At 32.9% G+C, this 16,538-nt stretch overlaps 2 protein-coding genes across 2 annotated transcripts; both read right to left on the bottom strand.

Moving 5' to 3' along the window:
* Positions 1–458: 458 nt before the first annotated feature.
* LOC127900357 (heterodimeric geranylgeranyl pyrophosphate synthase small subunit, chloroplastic-like) lies at positions 459–1,038 on the bottom strand. The gene is made up of 2 exons (XM_052435011.1): positions 951–1,038; positions 459–904 (listed from the first exon to the last, which is right to left on the bottom strand). Exons 1-2 carry the CDS (start codon positions 1,036–1,038, stop codon positions 459–461), a joined length of 534 nt encoding a protein of 177 aa, XP_052290971.1.
* An 8,293-nt stretch (positions 1,039–9,331) lies between these two features.
* On the bottom strand, positions 9,332–11,705 carry LOC102625014 (tonoplast dicarboxylate transporter-like). Its single transcript, NM_001288949.1, is given in 6 exon segments — positions 9,332–9,556; positions 9,633–10,143; positions 10,277–10,372; positions 10,469–10,512; positions 10,603–11,080; positions 11,219–11,705. Coding segments are annotated over 6 exon segments (1,602 nt in total). The 5' UTR covers positions 11,654–11,705; the 3' UTR covers positions 9,332–9,518.
* Between the last annotated feature and the right edge of the window lie 4,833 nt (positions 11,706–16,538).

Below are 16,538 nucleotides of genomic sequence, written 5' to 3'. Positions count from 1 at the left end.
TCATCACCAGTGACGGCAAAAGGCAACGGTAAACGCCGACGGCGAACGGTAAAAGTGAAATCCGATCATAATTCATCCGAATCCAACACCAATCGGCATCACTGAGTGGTATAAATTATTTTCTGAACTTGCGAGAGAGTTTCAGGAAACTGCAGTCGTGGGTGAATCTGGCGACAGGGTGCTTGTCGCACAAAGTTTTGTGCGACAAGCACCTGTCGCACCAAACTTGGTGCGACAGGCGCCTTCGCACCAAGCTTGGTGCGACAGGCGCCTTCGCACCAAGCTTCGTGCGACAGGCACCCTGTCGCACATAGCTAGCAGTTGAAGGTTCAGTGATAACTCGATCTCCTCCACACTCCCACCTCCTAATATTGCTCCACACGCTGCACCGCACGTGTGCAACCCACCTTCATTTTTCTTGTATGTTTCATAGGTCATTTCCACATCTGTAGTACCATTCAATTTCCGATCATCATCTCATCACATTGACTACATTGTAGCTCATTGTACTGCCCCTCCACAACACCTTGTGATCCCATGGCACGTGTCATCTCAACCATCACACGTAAAATCCGACCCGAGTTGTTTCCGGCCGGGTTGTCGGAGCTGGCCAACAACTCCAGCCCAAAACGGAAGCATTGCATCCGCCACGAGAAGCTCTGTATTTGGTTTGCATGAATGAACGAGGCTGCATGCATGACATGCAAAGCAGCAGCAGCAACAATGGCTTGTTCGCGGTGGCCCCCGACGAGCTCACAGGCGGCCACACACAGCACGGGTGCCATGTTGACTGGGGCGGCGAAGACAAAATGGCGCATGGGCTCGTAAACTTCTACCCGCTCCTTTACGACGACGGCCTGCCGGAGGTGGGCCCCAATATCCTCATGTATAGACGTCCAATATGCTACAGGAACATGATGCTAAGATGTATCCTTTATTTGCATTTGCACCTGCATCTTGTTGTGTTACCTGGTTCTGGTTCGTAAAAGCCAAAGCACAAGAAGAGCCAATAGCAGTCGGCAGATATGGTGGCAGCATGGTGTTATATGCATCAATGTGCAGTTGCAAGTGCAGATGAATGCCATTTTAGCTAGCTATTTGGATTTTGATATTATTATCAACATGATATAATGAGCAGTTCTGTGACTTAATAAGTATGTTAAAATGGTCTACTTATATTATATATGTTATTTAATCAGCGTTTAGGATGGGAACGAGCTGATCAAGAGATCAAAGTAACCCTAGCTATAGCTAGCAGTTGACTAGATCTCTTCATTCACTTGAAACCATTTTGACGAATTGGAAAATGATAGTGATCAATTGTGCGACAGGCGCCTGTCGCACATAGCTTCGCCTGTCGCACATAGCTTCGTGCGACATGCGCCTGTCGCACATAGCTTCGTGCTGATTGTCCAACGACTCGCAGCAAGCAACTGCACTGAAACTCTCTCGCAAGTTTAGAAAATAACTTATACCACTCAGTGGTGCCGATTGGTGTTGGATCCGGATGAATTATGATCAGATTTCACTTTTACCGTTCACCATCGGCGTTTACTGTTGCCTTTTGCCGTCGCCGGTGATGATTCAAGAGTGCAAAGCTGCGTTTGGTTTGATAAAAGGGGAGAAAGAAAGTTGTTTTTGGTTTGTAAACAAGGGTAATTTGGGGGAGAAAAGCGTGTCTTTGACTAATGTTGATAGAAAAAAATTTCGAGGGTTAATTGTGAAAATAGTAAAAGTTTTATGGTTATTTTTGTAAATTTTCCGATTTCTTCTCTAGACTACACCCTTTTTTTAATTAAAAAAATAATTTTTTTTAAAATTACTTAATTAATATTTTTTCTTTGTCTTTTTAATTTTATAATTTTTAATCAATTCACTGAAATATGTTTTTCTATTTATAAATAAAAAGAACAAAATCTACTATTTAAAAATAACATTAATAAACTTTTTTCGTTATTAAAATTAATGAATATCAATAAATTAATTTTTATCAAATACAAAAATTAATAAATATTAAAAAAAATTCGTATATAAAAAATATAAAATAGAGCTCATAATATATTAAAAAAGGGTAAAACCATGAATTAATTGTTTAGTTTATAGAATATAAGAAGGTAGGAAGAATATCCATTGTAAAATTAAAATGAAAAAAAGAAAGAGATAAGTAATTTTAAATTTTTAAAAATAAATTTGTTTTGTAAAATAAAAAAAAATTAATGAATTTAAACAACCTTATCCTATCCTATTTAATTTAGGTAGCCCCACCATAACTAATTAGACAGCAGAGATAAGAAAATTACGTGAACTTTAAATGTGATACTTTCTTCTGGAACATTACAGAATTTCCAACTATGAATCTTTCGATTTTTTTTCTTTTTTTACTTTTAGTCAAAATAAATTATCATTATTATTATAATTATTTTATCGACAACTATTAATAAAAGCCCAGGATATTGAATTCGAGTGATGGATAAATAAAAAATTGTCTTTTCTTCCTTCTCCATCCCCGATGCGCCGTGCTCAATTTCTTCCTTCTCCATGCATGCTCAACGGCATAGGGATTGTCACTTAGGGTTGTAGTCTAGTAGTGAATCATTGTCTTTAAAGTTAAGTATGATTATGAGGGTAATTATTTGAGTTCTTATGGACTTAATTTTTTTTAATTAAATATAATGGAGTGAAGACTTTTTATAACGTCTTTCTCTTTTATGAAATGTGAGTGGAGTAGAGACATCTTCATCTGTAAGAGATATTTAGTTAGGTATGTACTTTATAGAATAAAAATATAATAATATAAGCCTCATGTATATATTTAATTATAAATATTAGTGTAATGACTGACTGTTATAATAATTATATATATATTTGTGTAATACAGTAATATGATGCTTATTTGGATTAAAAAAAAAAAAAAAAACCGCATAGAGGTTGTTCACTTTTCCCCTCCCTCACAAAGGACACATAGCCAATGGCAAGGCCGAAGCGAACACAACCACCAACAGTGCCAGTTCTCGCTGGAAATATGAGGCAGGAGGGTGATGCAAGTTTGGGAGGCTGCTGGCGGGACGAAGAGCCGTGGCCTGCAGCTGATCGACGCGGCGTGGACGATGGTGACTAGCGGCTGCAAAATCATAACCCTGAAATTTTAGGGCTTCCTATTTGTTTTGGTTTGGGTGGTTTTTCATAATTTATTATCAAATAAATTATTTTGATTGAGTTAAAAATAAATAAATAAAAAATTGAAAGTTGATGTTGTTTGTGGTGCTTTCAAAGCAAGTGTGTGGTGCAATTGCTATGGATACTGGGACAGGCAATGATGCTGGAGTTTGAAGGAAATTGAGTCCCAAAGAAACAAGAAGCGATGATGGTTGCTGATAGACGCGGCAAAATTTATCGATCCTTACGAGGGTGACAAAAAAGTAACCGTAGAATTTAAGACACGCATTCGACTAGTAACGCGCAAGATGAGCACACAGGAAAGCACGCTCCTCTCACAAATACACAAGCAAGCATTCGCATTTCAGCCACCCTACTGTTCTCAGTGACTCTCGGATGACACTCTCATGCATTTCACGGCATTCATCGCCCTGAAACCTTGGACAAAGAAGGAAGTTGGTTATTATTCGTAATTTAAGACAACGGTGATACAATTTAATCTTATTACACACATTAAAATTTTTATAAACTAATATTGCCGGCACTAGCAAAAAAAAAAAATTATTTTTGTAAAGTTAATAAATGAATAGTCTACTAATTTATTGATAAATAAATATTTAATAATTTACAGAGAGATTTTTTTTAATAAAAAAAAGAACAACCATTACGGATTGTTTTGGTCATTGCAAGTTCCGGTTAGGCCAAGTTACGGTTATTTCACAATAAGTTGGTGAAGACGAAAACATCTATGAATTATATGAAGTTATTTTCGGTCTACACTACAAAAATACAATGGATATTGAGAGCCTTTTGAATTATCTTAGTGAAAATGATGGAATCATCTATTGACAAAGAGATTATTCAAGTATAGTGGATTTCTCTAGTGATGATGATTAATGATCATGATCAATAAGATAGTTTTGTTTTAAGAAATGTTTTCGCAAAAAGGCATTTCAAGCAATAGTAGCCTTAAATAATTACTTTTAACACCAAAAAAAAAAAAAAAACCAAGTTTACAAAAAAAAAAACAAGACTAAGTTCAATTTAGGAACAAATAAAAAATCAATAACTTTAGATGTAGATTTTGTAAAGAGTTGAATGCAGATAATTGAAGTTGTTTATATTTTATTTACTATTAATTTTTGTATTTGATTAATTTTTAATTTATATTTTCATTAGGCCCTAAAAGATTTAAAAATATTATTATCTTATGCATTAGAGAAATTATCAATTTAATAAACTAGCCTAAATCAGAGAATCAAGATTATTAACTTATCAAATATTTATTTATCGTAGATTTACTGTATTGTAATTAAGAATTTTTCACAAGGGATAATGATCGATTATTTGCTGGCGAGAGCTCTCTGAGAACCTTTTTCTTTTTAAATAAATATTGTTTTCCATAAAATCGTATAAAAGCAAGTGCCACCTAGCTACATCTAATAAATTAATTAGTTTATCCAATTTTTTTTTATTGCAGACCTTATTTTTTACATATTAAATGCTAGTGACGAGGCATCGTGGAAGGAATTCACTGACAATTCAGTATGCTGCGGATGGACCTGTCTATGGTACAGATTCTGTAACAAACATCTCCCGTCATCCCACCATCCGATTTTTTATTGTTTAGTTTCTCACTCCACATCCAACGGCTGATGCTGCAGTCTGTACCTTACGGATTCTGTAAGCTAGTCGAGTCCTGCTGCGGATAATGCATGTATAAATTTTTAGGGGCGCGTAAATCAGTTTCGGTTCAAGCTACAACACATTTAATTTATGCTGCGTTTACTTTTTGGATTGGAATGTGAATTTTGAGAAGTGTAAATTTTTGGATTAAGAGTGTGGAGTGGGAGTAGAAGTAGGGTGTTTACTTAAACTAAATAAAAGTATCAATTATCAATCAGAATCCCAATTATTTATTTACTTTGTCTTGGATTGGGACTAAATTATTTTAAATTATAATTTTATCCTTATGTAAATAATTATAATTTGTAATTAAAAAATTAATAAAAAATATATTTGGAAAATAAAATAAATATTTTATTATATTTATAAATTAATAATAATTAATAATATTCTTAATTATGTAAATCATAATTTTTTATTAATTTTAATTCTAATATAAAATGAAACATTATTTTATTTAATATAATTATATTAAATTTAAATATAATTATATTAAATTTAAATATAATTATATTAAATTTATTATTATATAAAATAATAATATAATATTATTTAGTACAAAATTAATATTTTCTTTGAATAAAATATTTATTATTATTAATATTAAATATTAAATAAATATAGTACTATTATTTTTAAAATAAATACAATAATATTATATTTATTAATTCTCTATTAATATAATAATATTATTTTAAAATAATTTTAACTTAGAATCAATGTAAATTATTATTTAGTTAAATATAATAATATTATTAAAATAAATATAATATTATTTATTTTATTAATTATAAAATATTAAATTGAATTAAAATTATAAAAAAAAAGGTAGAAAAGGAAGAGGTGGGAGTGGAAATCCACTCCCACCTCCCCCAATGAGAGTCCCACTCCCACTCCCACTCCCCACTCCAAAAATGGGTGGGGCCCACGAAGTGGGATTCCCAATCCTTCACTAAATACGTGAAGTAAATACTGGAGTGGGAGGAATCCTCACTCCCCACTCCCACTCCAGAAAATAAACACACCCTTAGAGTATTAGGATTGGATTCAAACAGTGAACTCAATCTAAACCAAACTGAATTTAATTCGATTAAATTCATATTACAAATTTAGGCTACAAGAGTTTCAATCGCTACCTCGTAAAACAAGTCAAACATATGGAAAAAAAAATCAATAAAAATCACATATCTAAGCCACTCCAATATCACATTAAAAATCTCAGGACCAGTTTTCAAGATTCAATTTTTGAGCCCCTTTCCATAAGTATCGCAAGTTTCGTACATCAATTAACATTCATTTTAGTTTTCTCATGAATGTGATTGAATGATTTACTCTTGCTATGGATCATGAGATGTGATTGAAGAAGTTCTTAAATCTATTTATTAGTATAGGGTTAGTATACATTATTAGATGAATGATTTATCTTTAATGTCATGTGGTTGTCAATGAATGGTTAACTCCTTATTTATTATGATCTATTGATTGTAACTTATTTTTACTTATAACTCACCATATTTAAAGTTTTAGAGTATAGCTCTAGATAACTAGAGCTAGACTTTTTTCAACTTACTCATATTGATTGTCACTCAAGAGATGTAAACATAAACAAATTATCAACATGAGAATGTCTTAATAAGATCACATACTTAAGGGATTGAGAACCCCTCTCCTATAAAATCTATGTATATCACCAAGAGTTATCGCTATGTTTTATTGTCACAATCAACGAGCTAAGTATACTTCAAAATTAAAATTGCCTAAGCTCTATATAGCTCATAATTGAATCGCCGAGCTCAGTTATAAATTGTGAGAGCTAATTGAGTGCAACTCAATTATCATCGCCACAACTGAGTGTAGCTCAGTATTGAAATCACTAGAACTGGCAAATTGTAGCTCAGTTATCTCTTACTACAGCTTTGTACATCATAGTTATGAATTGCTAGAGCTAAGTTTAACTTAGTTTGAAATCATTAGAGCTGTGAGAAAGCTCAACTGCAGACTCCAAAATAACTTAGAAATTTACTAATTAACAAAAGGTGACTCAGCAGCGAGTTGCCACATGTCACCCCCACAACATTTTCTCTTAAGTTTCTTGTGCCTTAATTATTTCAACACAAGAAACTAGATGGATCTTGTTTTGGGTAAATTTAGGACATTATTTTAGAAAAATAGGCAAGTACATGCGGCAGTAGAGAATAAACGAGAAGAAAAGTTAACACTTTTAAGTGAATAAGGGATAGCTCAAGACAAGTTAAAGGTAATCTTTGAAAGAGAGAGAGGATAACTCCAGGAAATTTGTCCAGTTTAAAAGTGAAAGTGGAATTAAAAAATGATAATTGGAGCCCTCACGTGTGGGCTGCATGCCATCAGAAAAAGTAGAGCTGGCAAAATTTGACACGATCCGATTATCCGACACGAACACGACATAAATAAATGGGTATGGGTCGTCAAATTTAACACGATTATTAAATGGGTCGGGTCCGGGTCAACACAATTTTTTTCCGTGTCGGGTTAGGGTTAAAATTCTTGACCCATTTATCCGATCAATGACCCGATTATATTTTCTATTTTAAAATAATTTACATATTCTTATCATTAAAACTCAAATATTAGAGATTATTTTCTTTTTTTTTTTAATTCTTTAAAAGGGTGAATATAAACACAATGTTTTATTTATAAAATTTTAAATACATTTAGAGCTTCAATAGTATAAATGTGTAAAAATTGATCGACATGTATATTTTATAATATTGATATAAAATATTTTATATATATCTATATAATTAAAACCTCAATAGTGTAAATGTGTAATATATTGGTAGATATGTATGTTTTATAATATCGAGAAATTATGTATATATGTATGTATATATGTACATACGTATGTATGATAATGTGTAAATATTTGATGTAACTTTTGTTCAATATATAGATATCAAACGGGTTATTGGGTAACCTGATTATTTTTCCGTATCGGGTTTGGGTCTCAATATTTTGACACGATTATTAAATGGGTCGAGTTTGGTTCGACCTAAATTTGACACGACACGAACACGATCCGATGACCCGTTTTGCCAACTCTAAGAAAAAGGGTTAAATATCTTGTCTATTATGCTAAAAACAAGAGACCAATAGCAGACTAATTAGCTGACATAGCAATGAGGAAAGGACATGTTAGCACTGCTTAATTATCCCTTAAAAAATAGTAGGATCACTGCACCAGCTTCTGCCACGTGGCAAAGAGCAATGACCACATGAAGGTTAAAGGAATGAATTATTCACCAAACTTACTTGGTCACTATTTGAGGAAGGCAGCACCAATAGAAAATCTCCGTATGATAGAAAAGATAAAAATGTCCCTAGGGCGTTTATCCTAGAAATTTAACTCAAGACACAAGATAGTATACTTTTTCTCCATATTTGATTTTTTGAGAGGCTACTTCATCTTCTTCTTCCTGCATTTTTTAGATTTTTTATTTCATTTTTATACCTCCATAGAAGATTTCAGTGATCTCATCTCTTAAAGAAACTTTTTCATTACTTTTTTCTTAGAAAACTATCTAATCTCTATAAGACTCACATCTTCCTCATGTTATTATTCATCATAAACAAACTTTAATAAGATTTTGTTAATATTATAAATATATATATATATATATATATATATATATATATATATATAGGACAGTTATTATCCAATCTGAAAGTCCTGGATTGGATCATTGTCTGGAAATCCACTAGGAATCCAACGACCCCTGGTGTCTTTTTTTTTTAATTTGTTGCTGCACATGGTGGGGCCCACCATGTGCAGCCACTAGGCTTTGTCCCAAAAACTGTTTCACAATTTCCTATATATATATGTAATACTTTTTTTATTTATTAGATTGGAAATAAATTACTCCCGTGGATATAGGCCGAATGACGAATCTTGTAAAATCTTATATGCTATTTATTGTTTACGTTTATTTCCTACTTCTTACAATGGTTTTAAACTTCATATATTATCTCTTGATTGCACCTAGGGTGCCATTAAGCTCTCTTAAGCTTGCCATATCAACGCTCTATGCTAACTCCAACGAGCTTCATTGAGTTATCTCAGTTATTCCAAATTCAAAATATCTTAGTTCACCTTTGAGATCACCTCAGCTATATCTTTTGCCCCAAATGTTAAAAAAAAAAAAAAAAAAAAAAAACCTATCTCTGCTAGCCCAATCTCTCCATAAATATAAATTTATTTATTTAAATAAAATTTGACTTTGATCTGGTAAGAACAACCAGTAAATAATTCAAATCAAATTTTAGTCAAAATCCGGTGAGAACTTGAATATTTTTATATACATATACCTTCTTTTATATGATGTTGTCTTGAAGCTGAAGCTAGGTTAGCAGAAGTAGTAGTACTAGTACTAGTGCTTCTCATGGGCGGATAGAAAATGCAGAAATTATATTTTGAACTATATATGTTCAATAAAAGGGAAAAAACTCAATATGGTGTGCTAACCACTAAGGGAAGCATTCATTAGGCACGCAAATATACAATAGGCGTCTTTTCTTATAGGAAAAACTCAATATGGTGTGCAAACACTAGCATTGCTATAATTCCTATTCAGGGTCCCCCAATGCCTGTTACGGAGACTTGATTGAGAGAAACCTCCACAGTTTACAAGAGTTTGCAGCTACTGAACATCCCCATCTGTCCCAAAAACATAAGCACCTGCAATATCCAAAATTTGTCAATACACTTGTATCAAGAAACAGTAAACAATTAATGTCGCGGTAAGATTATTTACCAAGTGTAGGCATTAGAAAGGCCATAGCAGCAATGCCAGCAATCTTAAGGGGCAGCCCTGTCTTGATCATATCTTGAATTTCGATGTGCCCGGTTGTGAATCCAACAATATTTGAAGGGGTTCCAGTCGGCAACAAGAAAGAAAATTGTGCTCCAATTGCTCCAGGAACCATAAGAAGCAATGGATGAACATGCATAGTTTTTGCTATTTGGATCAGAAGTGGAAGAACGAGAGTTGTTGTGGCATTATTTGATGTGAATTCAGTAATAATCGCGCTAATCAGACATACGATAGGTGCAATGGCTAAATATGGCGCCGCCTCCAGGAAATCCAATGCTTTTGACAGATCATCAGCAAGACCGCTAGTCCTGACTCCATCGGCTATAGCAAAGCCAGCCCCTAAAAGCAATATAATGTTCCAAGGTAGCTTCTTGCATTTGTTCCAATCCATCAATTTTTCTCCTTTTTGCTTCATGCTCGGAATTATGAACAACAATGTTGCCATCACAACCTATATTTGTGTGTGTGTGTGTGTGTATACATATGTATTAATAATTCAGTTAAAAATCATCCAAAAGCTTGATTAAACATGCCTCATTTAATTATGTTCTCAAATGATAAACAAAGGACCAAAGAGTACTCACACTAGCAGTTCCATCACCAGCACGGTCATTGAAGAGTGCTCCCCAACCTGGAATGTCATCTGTTATTGATCTTGTCATCCACAATGCTATTAGCATCTGCATCATTTATCTTAAATTAACTTGAAGACATTTCCAATAACATTATGCACATCACTTAAAAGGGGAGAAAAAAAAAATTACAGCTCAGCTCACCCCAAATACAGCTAGTACCATCTTTTCAGCAAAAGCCATTGGACCTGCCAAGAAAAACACCAGACAATAGAATTAAGCCACTGAACATTAATTAGCTGTAGCTGTCATTAATTGGACAGACAGCAGGGTCTTACCTAACATGTCAAGCTCTCTCTTGAGATTTGCTTTGTCCAAATACTCGGAGAGAGCAGGTCCAGATCCCCTTGAACAATAGAACAAGCACAAAATAGCCCACAAAGCAACGAAAATCACTAAAGCCAAAGGGAACCCAAAACAGAACCAGGTACTGAAGCTGATCGGGTTTGCTTCTGGAAAATAGGTCTTCCACATCCCGACCAATATTAGATTAACACCTGTTCCAGTAAGTGTGCTCATCCCTCCTACGGCTGCAGAGTAGATGACCCCGAGCACCACAGCTTTGCAATACTTCCTAACAAGGGTTGATTGAAGAGGAACCTCTGGCAAGTTCTGTAAGATCCCAGTGGCCACTGGCATCATGATCACTGCTGCTGCCACGTTATGCATCCACATGCTCACGAATGCTGTCGTGCCACATATCCCAAGAAGCAGCAAGGGCGGATTCATTGGCTCTCCACAGAATAGAATAGTTATCTGTAGTTATTAATATATATTATATGGTATAGGATTGTCCATACATAATTAATTCATCTTTTGTCACTGATAATTTTTCTGAAAAAGAAATCGTAACAATTAATGACATGATGATGATGATGCATTACGGGAACTTACATTTAAGGCCAATCTTTTGTGAATGTTGTAGTGCTCAACGGCAAGAGCAAGAATAAAGCTACCAAGAACGAGGGCAATAACATCATCCATGTAAGAATGAGCAACGGTGTCAGCAGAAGAGATACCAAACAGAGGAAACAGAAACAGAGGCGCCATAGAGGTAATGGGCATGGGTACGGCCTCCGTGAGCCACCAAGCGAAGACCCAAGCAAGAACACCCAACATGTTCCTGCTTGTCGCCTGCCCATCGAGCTTCACACATACACATATAACAGCGCACAGGAGAGGTCCTAGGAGGATGTAGAAATTGTTTGGTGTGAAAATGGTTTTCAATGTGAAGTGGGAGCTTGGTGACCGTTGGATTTGACGATGGGAAGGTAGGAGTGGCGCCTTGATGTCACCAGAATTTGGATGAGCTTCGTGGTCACCGTTCATTTTGCAGTGAACGTGTAACACGATACGAGAGAAAATTGAAGGTGTCGTTCGAAAGTGGAGGTTGCTGCATGCCTTGGCCTTTTTATATGAAAAATGTGAAGAGGAGGTGGAAGTAGACAACTTCTCTTTACCATGACCCAACGAGAGACGGCCAAGTGGGCACCAAACCTCCCCGATTTTAACTGAAAATATACTCCTGCGTTGTAAGAATTGAACAAATCGTGTATCTTACCGTGGACCGATGTGATATTTGAATTAAAATATTCTTACCGTGTAAGAATATACTCAAAATAATATTTTTTAGTTGAACTTTTTCCTTTTAGATAAGTCTAAAACGATGTTGTTTCAAATGTGTTTTTATCCATGCTTCGATTCATTATCTGAAAAATAAAACTAAAAAATCTGAATCAGACTGCCCAACTTCAAATTCATTATCCACTCACTACATGACTCGTAACCTCATCATATCTGAATATATACATGTATATACACACACACACACATGCCCCAAATCTACTGGACTTGAAAATGATGTATTTTTTACAGGTGGGCAAAATTTAATTTACAAATTTGCATGATGATGAAGCTTCCGTGTCAGCTTCGTTAAGTGGTAATCAAGAGCGTACTGGGGTTTCCGATAAATCATGATATTGTATATTTGTATGCAATCATCAATCGGGGTCCGAGGATTGAGGTTCGTAATTAATTAATAAATAAAATGAAAAGAGAGAACCTCAACACCACAAGCTAATCCAATTATTGCTCGACTATCCACCACAATAATTTGAAAACCCTGTTCATAGTTCCACGTGTCAGACGATGTTTTTCGCAATAATGCAACGTTTGGCACAAAACGTGGGCTCAGGGGTCCACCCCGAAATTGACCTGTTGGGTCATATGTCTTGTCTTTCACCAATCGTTAAAAAGCACAAAAAAAAAAAAAACAAAAAAAAAATCTAGGATTCCCTCCCTCTCCGGAACTCTCTTAAACTTTTAACAATTTTATATTTTATATGATGTAATAATAGTATACAAATAGAATTGAGCTTCTTTATTTATTTATTTAATACTGATTACACACTAAATTACAATATTACATAAATATTTACAATTACTATCAAATATTATATTGATATTTACAATCAAATATATATAACTGAGACTTATATATGATTACATTAAATTCTATGAAATATATGTCTAGATAAATTGTTCTTACAGATTAGAGATGTCCTACTTCACTTATATTTCATAAAGAAAAAAAAATTATAAATATTTAGACCCCACAATATTTTCGTGGGGGCTTGTGAGGTCAGCAGCCCACCACTTCGACCAAAGCTGAAGTGGCGGCTTCTTTATTTTTAAAATTACTAACTAATCAATAGATAAATTTTCAGTCAAGAGTGCTCAATTGAAATTTAGATTGCGAGAAAATCTTTATTCAAAATAAGGTGGCGGTGAATACGTTTTTTTTTTTTTTTTTTTTTTGGGAATGAAAATTTACATTTTGTTTTCTTAGAATTTGCACATTTTGTAGCTGATCTAGTTTTCCACGTACAAGACAATCCCAGCGTTTGCATTTTTTTAAAACTTGAATTAATATGAAATTTAAATAGGCGTGAATGATATATTAAATATATGAAAATACTTATACATACATAAAAGAACCCACCCACGTAAAAAACTAGTAATAGTAAATGAAGAATAAGATCCTAAGCTATGTCCATTTTTATCCAATTTAATTTTTTTTCCCACTCGTATGTAGGAAAAGAAACTGCACATCAAACCTGGTCGTCTAATTTAGAGAGTACGTCAACACAGGCAACTCAAAGAAAAAGAACAATTAGAGTTCGAGAGTTTGGAGTCGATACTCCTCCATAGGCGGCCGCTCGATTAATGCCAGCTACAAGTTACCTCTTTCATTTTTATTTTTCCTTTTCAAGTATTTTAAGTAGACTTTAATTTTACTAAAAAATTAAGAGAAATGCTCTAATGCATGACGTAATGATGGGTATGCACATGCATGCATGCATATATAATTTTTTTTTAGTAATGATATAGTCACAAACTCTTGTACAAACTTATTTTGTATAAACTGATGTGGCATGATAAAATTAGTTGAATTAAAAATCTCTTGGCTCACATGATTTATTTCTATTATTTTATATTTTCATTCAACCAATGAATTAATGCCACATCAATTTGTACAAGATACGTTTGTACAAGAGTTTGTGGCTGTATTATCACTCATGTTTTTTTATTACATGAGACCAATGTTTATGATTACAATTCATATTACATGAAATTATTTATTAATATATTTATAATCAAATAATTACTGAGATAAAGATTGACTTTTTATCCTCCTAAATATTTAAAGAATTTTTTATTTCAGTCTCATTTTAAAAGAGAAAATATTATCTTCACACCATTATCATTTAAAAAGTAAATTTTAGATCCAACAATACTTTAGTGTGGGGGCAGCAGCCCTGCCCTCGACTGCATGCATATATAATTTAAGAAACAATATATTCTCCTGATTTGAACACTATTGATTTTTTAATGATAATATATAAATAAAATTTAACTTCTTTTATTTTTTTTATTTATCAATAATTAATCAATTATCATATTCTTTCCTTATCTATAATTTAAACGACTATGACTGAGACATAATTTTCTCGATTTTTTCCTTACAATTATTGTCTGCCCTCATCATACTCTATCCTATAATCTGCCACGTAATTGCTAATATCGCCGTCCTGGACAAGTGGATGGTAGTTTATTAGTTAATGTTCCTATATTCTGGGTGTCGTTGCATTTTTAAAATTGCGGTTGGCGGTAGCCATTTGATTTGCTCGTCTGGTTGTCCAATCGTCAATCAATTCACCTTTTCCAAGACTCTGTGAACGAGGTGTTGCGTGCCTTGGCCTCTTGGCGCTTCAAAACTCCCAACCGTCGTAGCATGCAAGATTAATAAAGATAATTAGTTATTCATCTGGAGTTTATACTTTTATTAAAAGTATTATCAAAATTTAAATTAATATCACTTTTTACTCAAAGTTTATAATTTATATCTGTTAGATTAAATTACGAAATGACTAAAAGTGTACAAAGAAAAATAGGTTTAATGAAATTTTTTTACTACAAGAATAGTCTAGGTACTTAGAATTTTTAGTAAAATATTTAAAAACAAGGTACATGTCCAAGGACATGGGCCGACCCGACCCTCACAGATGAGAGTTTGGACAATGACTCAAGAAAAAAAGTCTGATCAGACCTAGACCCACTGTTAAAAAAATAAATTTTTAAATTAAAAAGTAACTAAAAAAAAGTTAAATTCTGAATTTATAAATCAATAATGATTCAAAAAAGTTAAAATTATGATATTAAACTCTCTTTTATGCGTTAATTAATTAAGAGAATGTTTGAATTAGAGAATCTAATATTAAAAAAAAATATTTCTAAGTTTTTATTTGCTTTATTTATTATTTTACCTTGAAATATTCATTTTCTTTAATTTATTTATAATTATAATAATTTGTTAATCATTAATTTATTTTAAATTTAAAAAAATTTAAAAAAATTTAAAAATAAATTAAGCTCAAGCCTGGTCCAGGCCCCGCCCTCATGCTTATCTTCAAGTCCATGCCCAAGCCCTTTTTTTCCATCCCTAAACATGATTCAATAAAGAATGACTTGGGTACTTAGAAAATATTTTTTTTAATACAACATTCAAATAGCAAGTCTTTAATAAAGCACTAAATGCATGATTTTATAGAAAATGACATAGGTACTTAGAAAACACTTCTAAGTGAAATGACCAAAGGGTAAATCTTCAACAAAGCGTCAAAGGTGTAATTCTACCCAAAAATAAAAACTGACCTAGGTACATAGAAAATATGTTTAAATAAAATGCCTAAAAGGCGAGTATTCGATAAAGCACTAGAGGCATAATTCTACAAAAAAATATACCTAAACCCATTCTTTATAAAGAATAACCTAGGGACTTAAAAAATACGTCTAAATGAAATGTCCAAAGACAATAATTGACAAAATAACTAAGGGTGTGATTCTATAAAAATGGCTTAGGCATATAGAAAACTAGGAAATAGAACCACGCTTCGCGCGGCTTTGAAAATATCAAATTAAAAATTAAAAATTTGATGAAATTCAAATTTCCTAAGAAATCGTTATGATCTCTTCTCAAAATGAAGATTAAACAAGTTAATTTTGTATGTTTATTTCAATAATAATAACTATCGCACATAATAATAATAATAATAATAATAATAATAATAATAATAATAATAATAATAATAATAATAATAATAATAATAATAATAATAATAATAATTGGCACCTGACGACGCGGAGGCTCATGAGCATTCCACAAAATATAAGTTTCAATTGCATCGAGCCCTCCATCCTTTGCCTTCTGTATAAGATCTGGCCACATCTGCACAAATACAACGCATATAGAAATAAATCATATCAAATTTTACATATTTAAAGAATAACAATGTTGTTGGATCCAAAAATATTGCCCATAATTTTTCCTAAACATGAAAGCGCACCGTTTTGAATGTGGGATCATGTTTGGCTTGTTAGGAAAAAAAAATTAAGATAATATTTTCGAAGCAAAGTAGCTTTTTTTTTGGGTTAAAAGAAGAAGAAAATGTGAAAGTGCAAGTGATTTGAGAAATTGTAAATTAATTATTTGCATACAGTACTTGTGGACTGCCGCGAAAATATAATGAATTGCACCAGAGAAGATAACTCGTCGTTCTCCATTAATTATAATGGTAGTTGCATCATAATCGACTTGTGTTGCTGATAATGACAAGCAAATGAAACTTAAATTTAGAATAAGAAGAATTAGGTC

The sequence above is a fragment of the Citrus sinensis genome, chromosome 2 (assembly GCF_022201045.2).
Source record: "Citrus sinensis cultivar Valencia sweet orange chromosome 2, DVS_A1.0, whole genome shotgun sequence".
NCBI classification, from domain to species: domain Eukaryota; kingdom Viridiplantae; phylum Streptophyta; class Magnoliopsida; order Sapindales; family Rutaceae; genus Citrus; species Citrus sinensis.
This window is presented reverse-complemented; position numbering and strand designations above follow the sequence as displayed.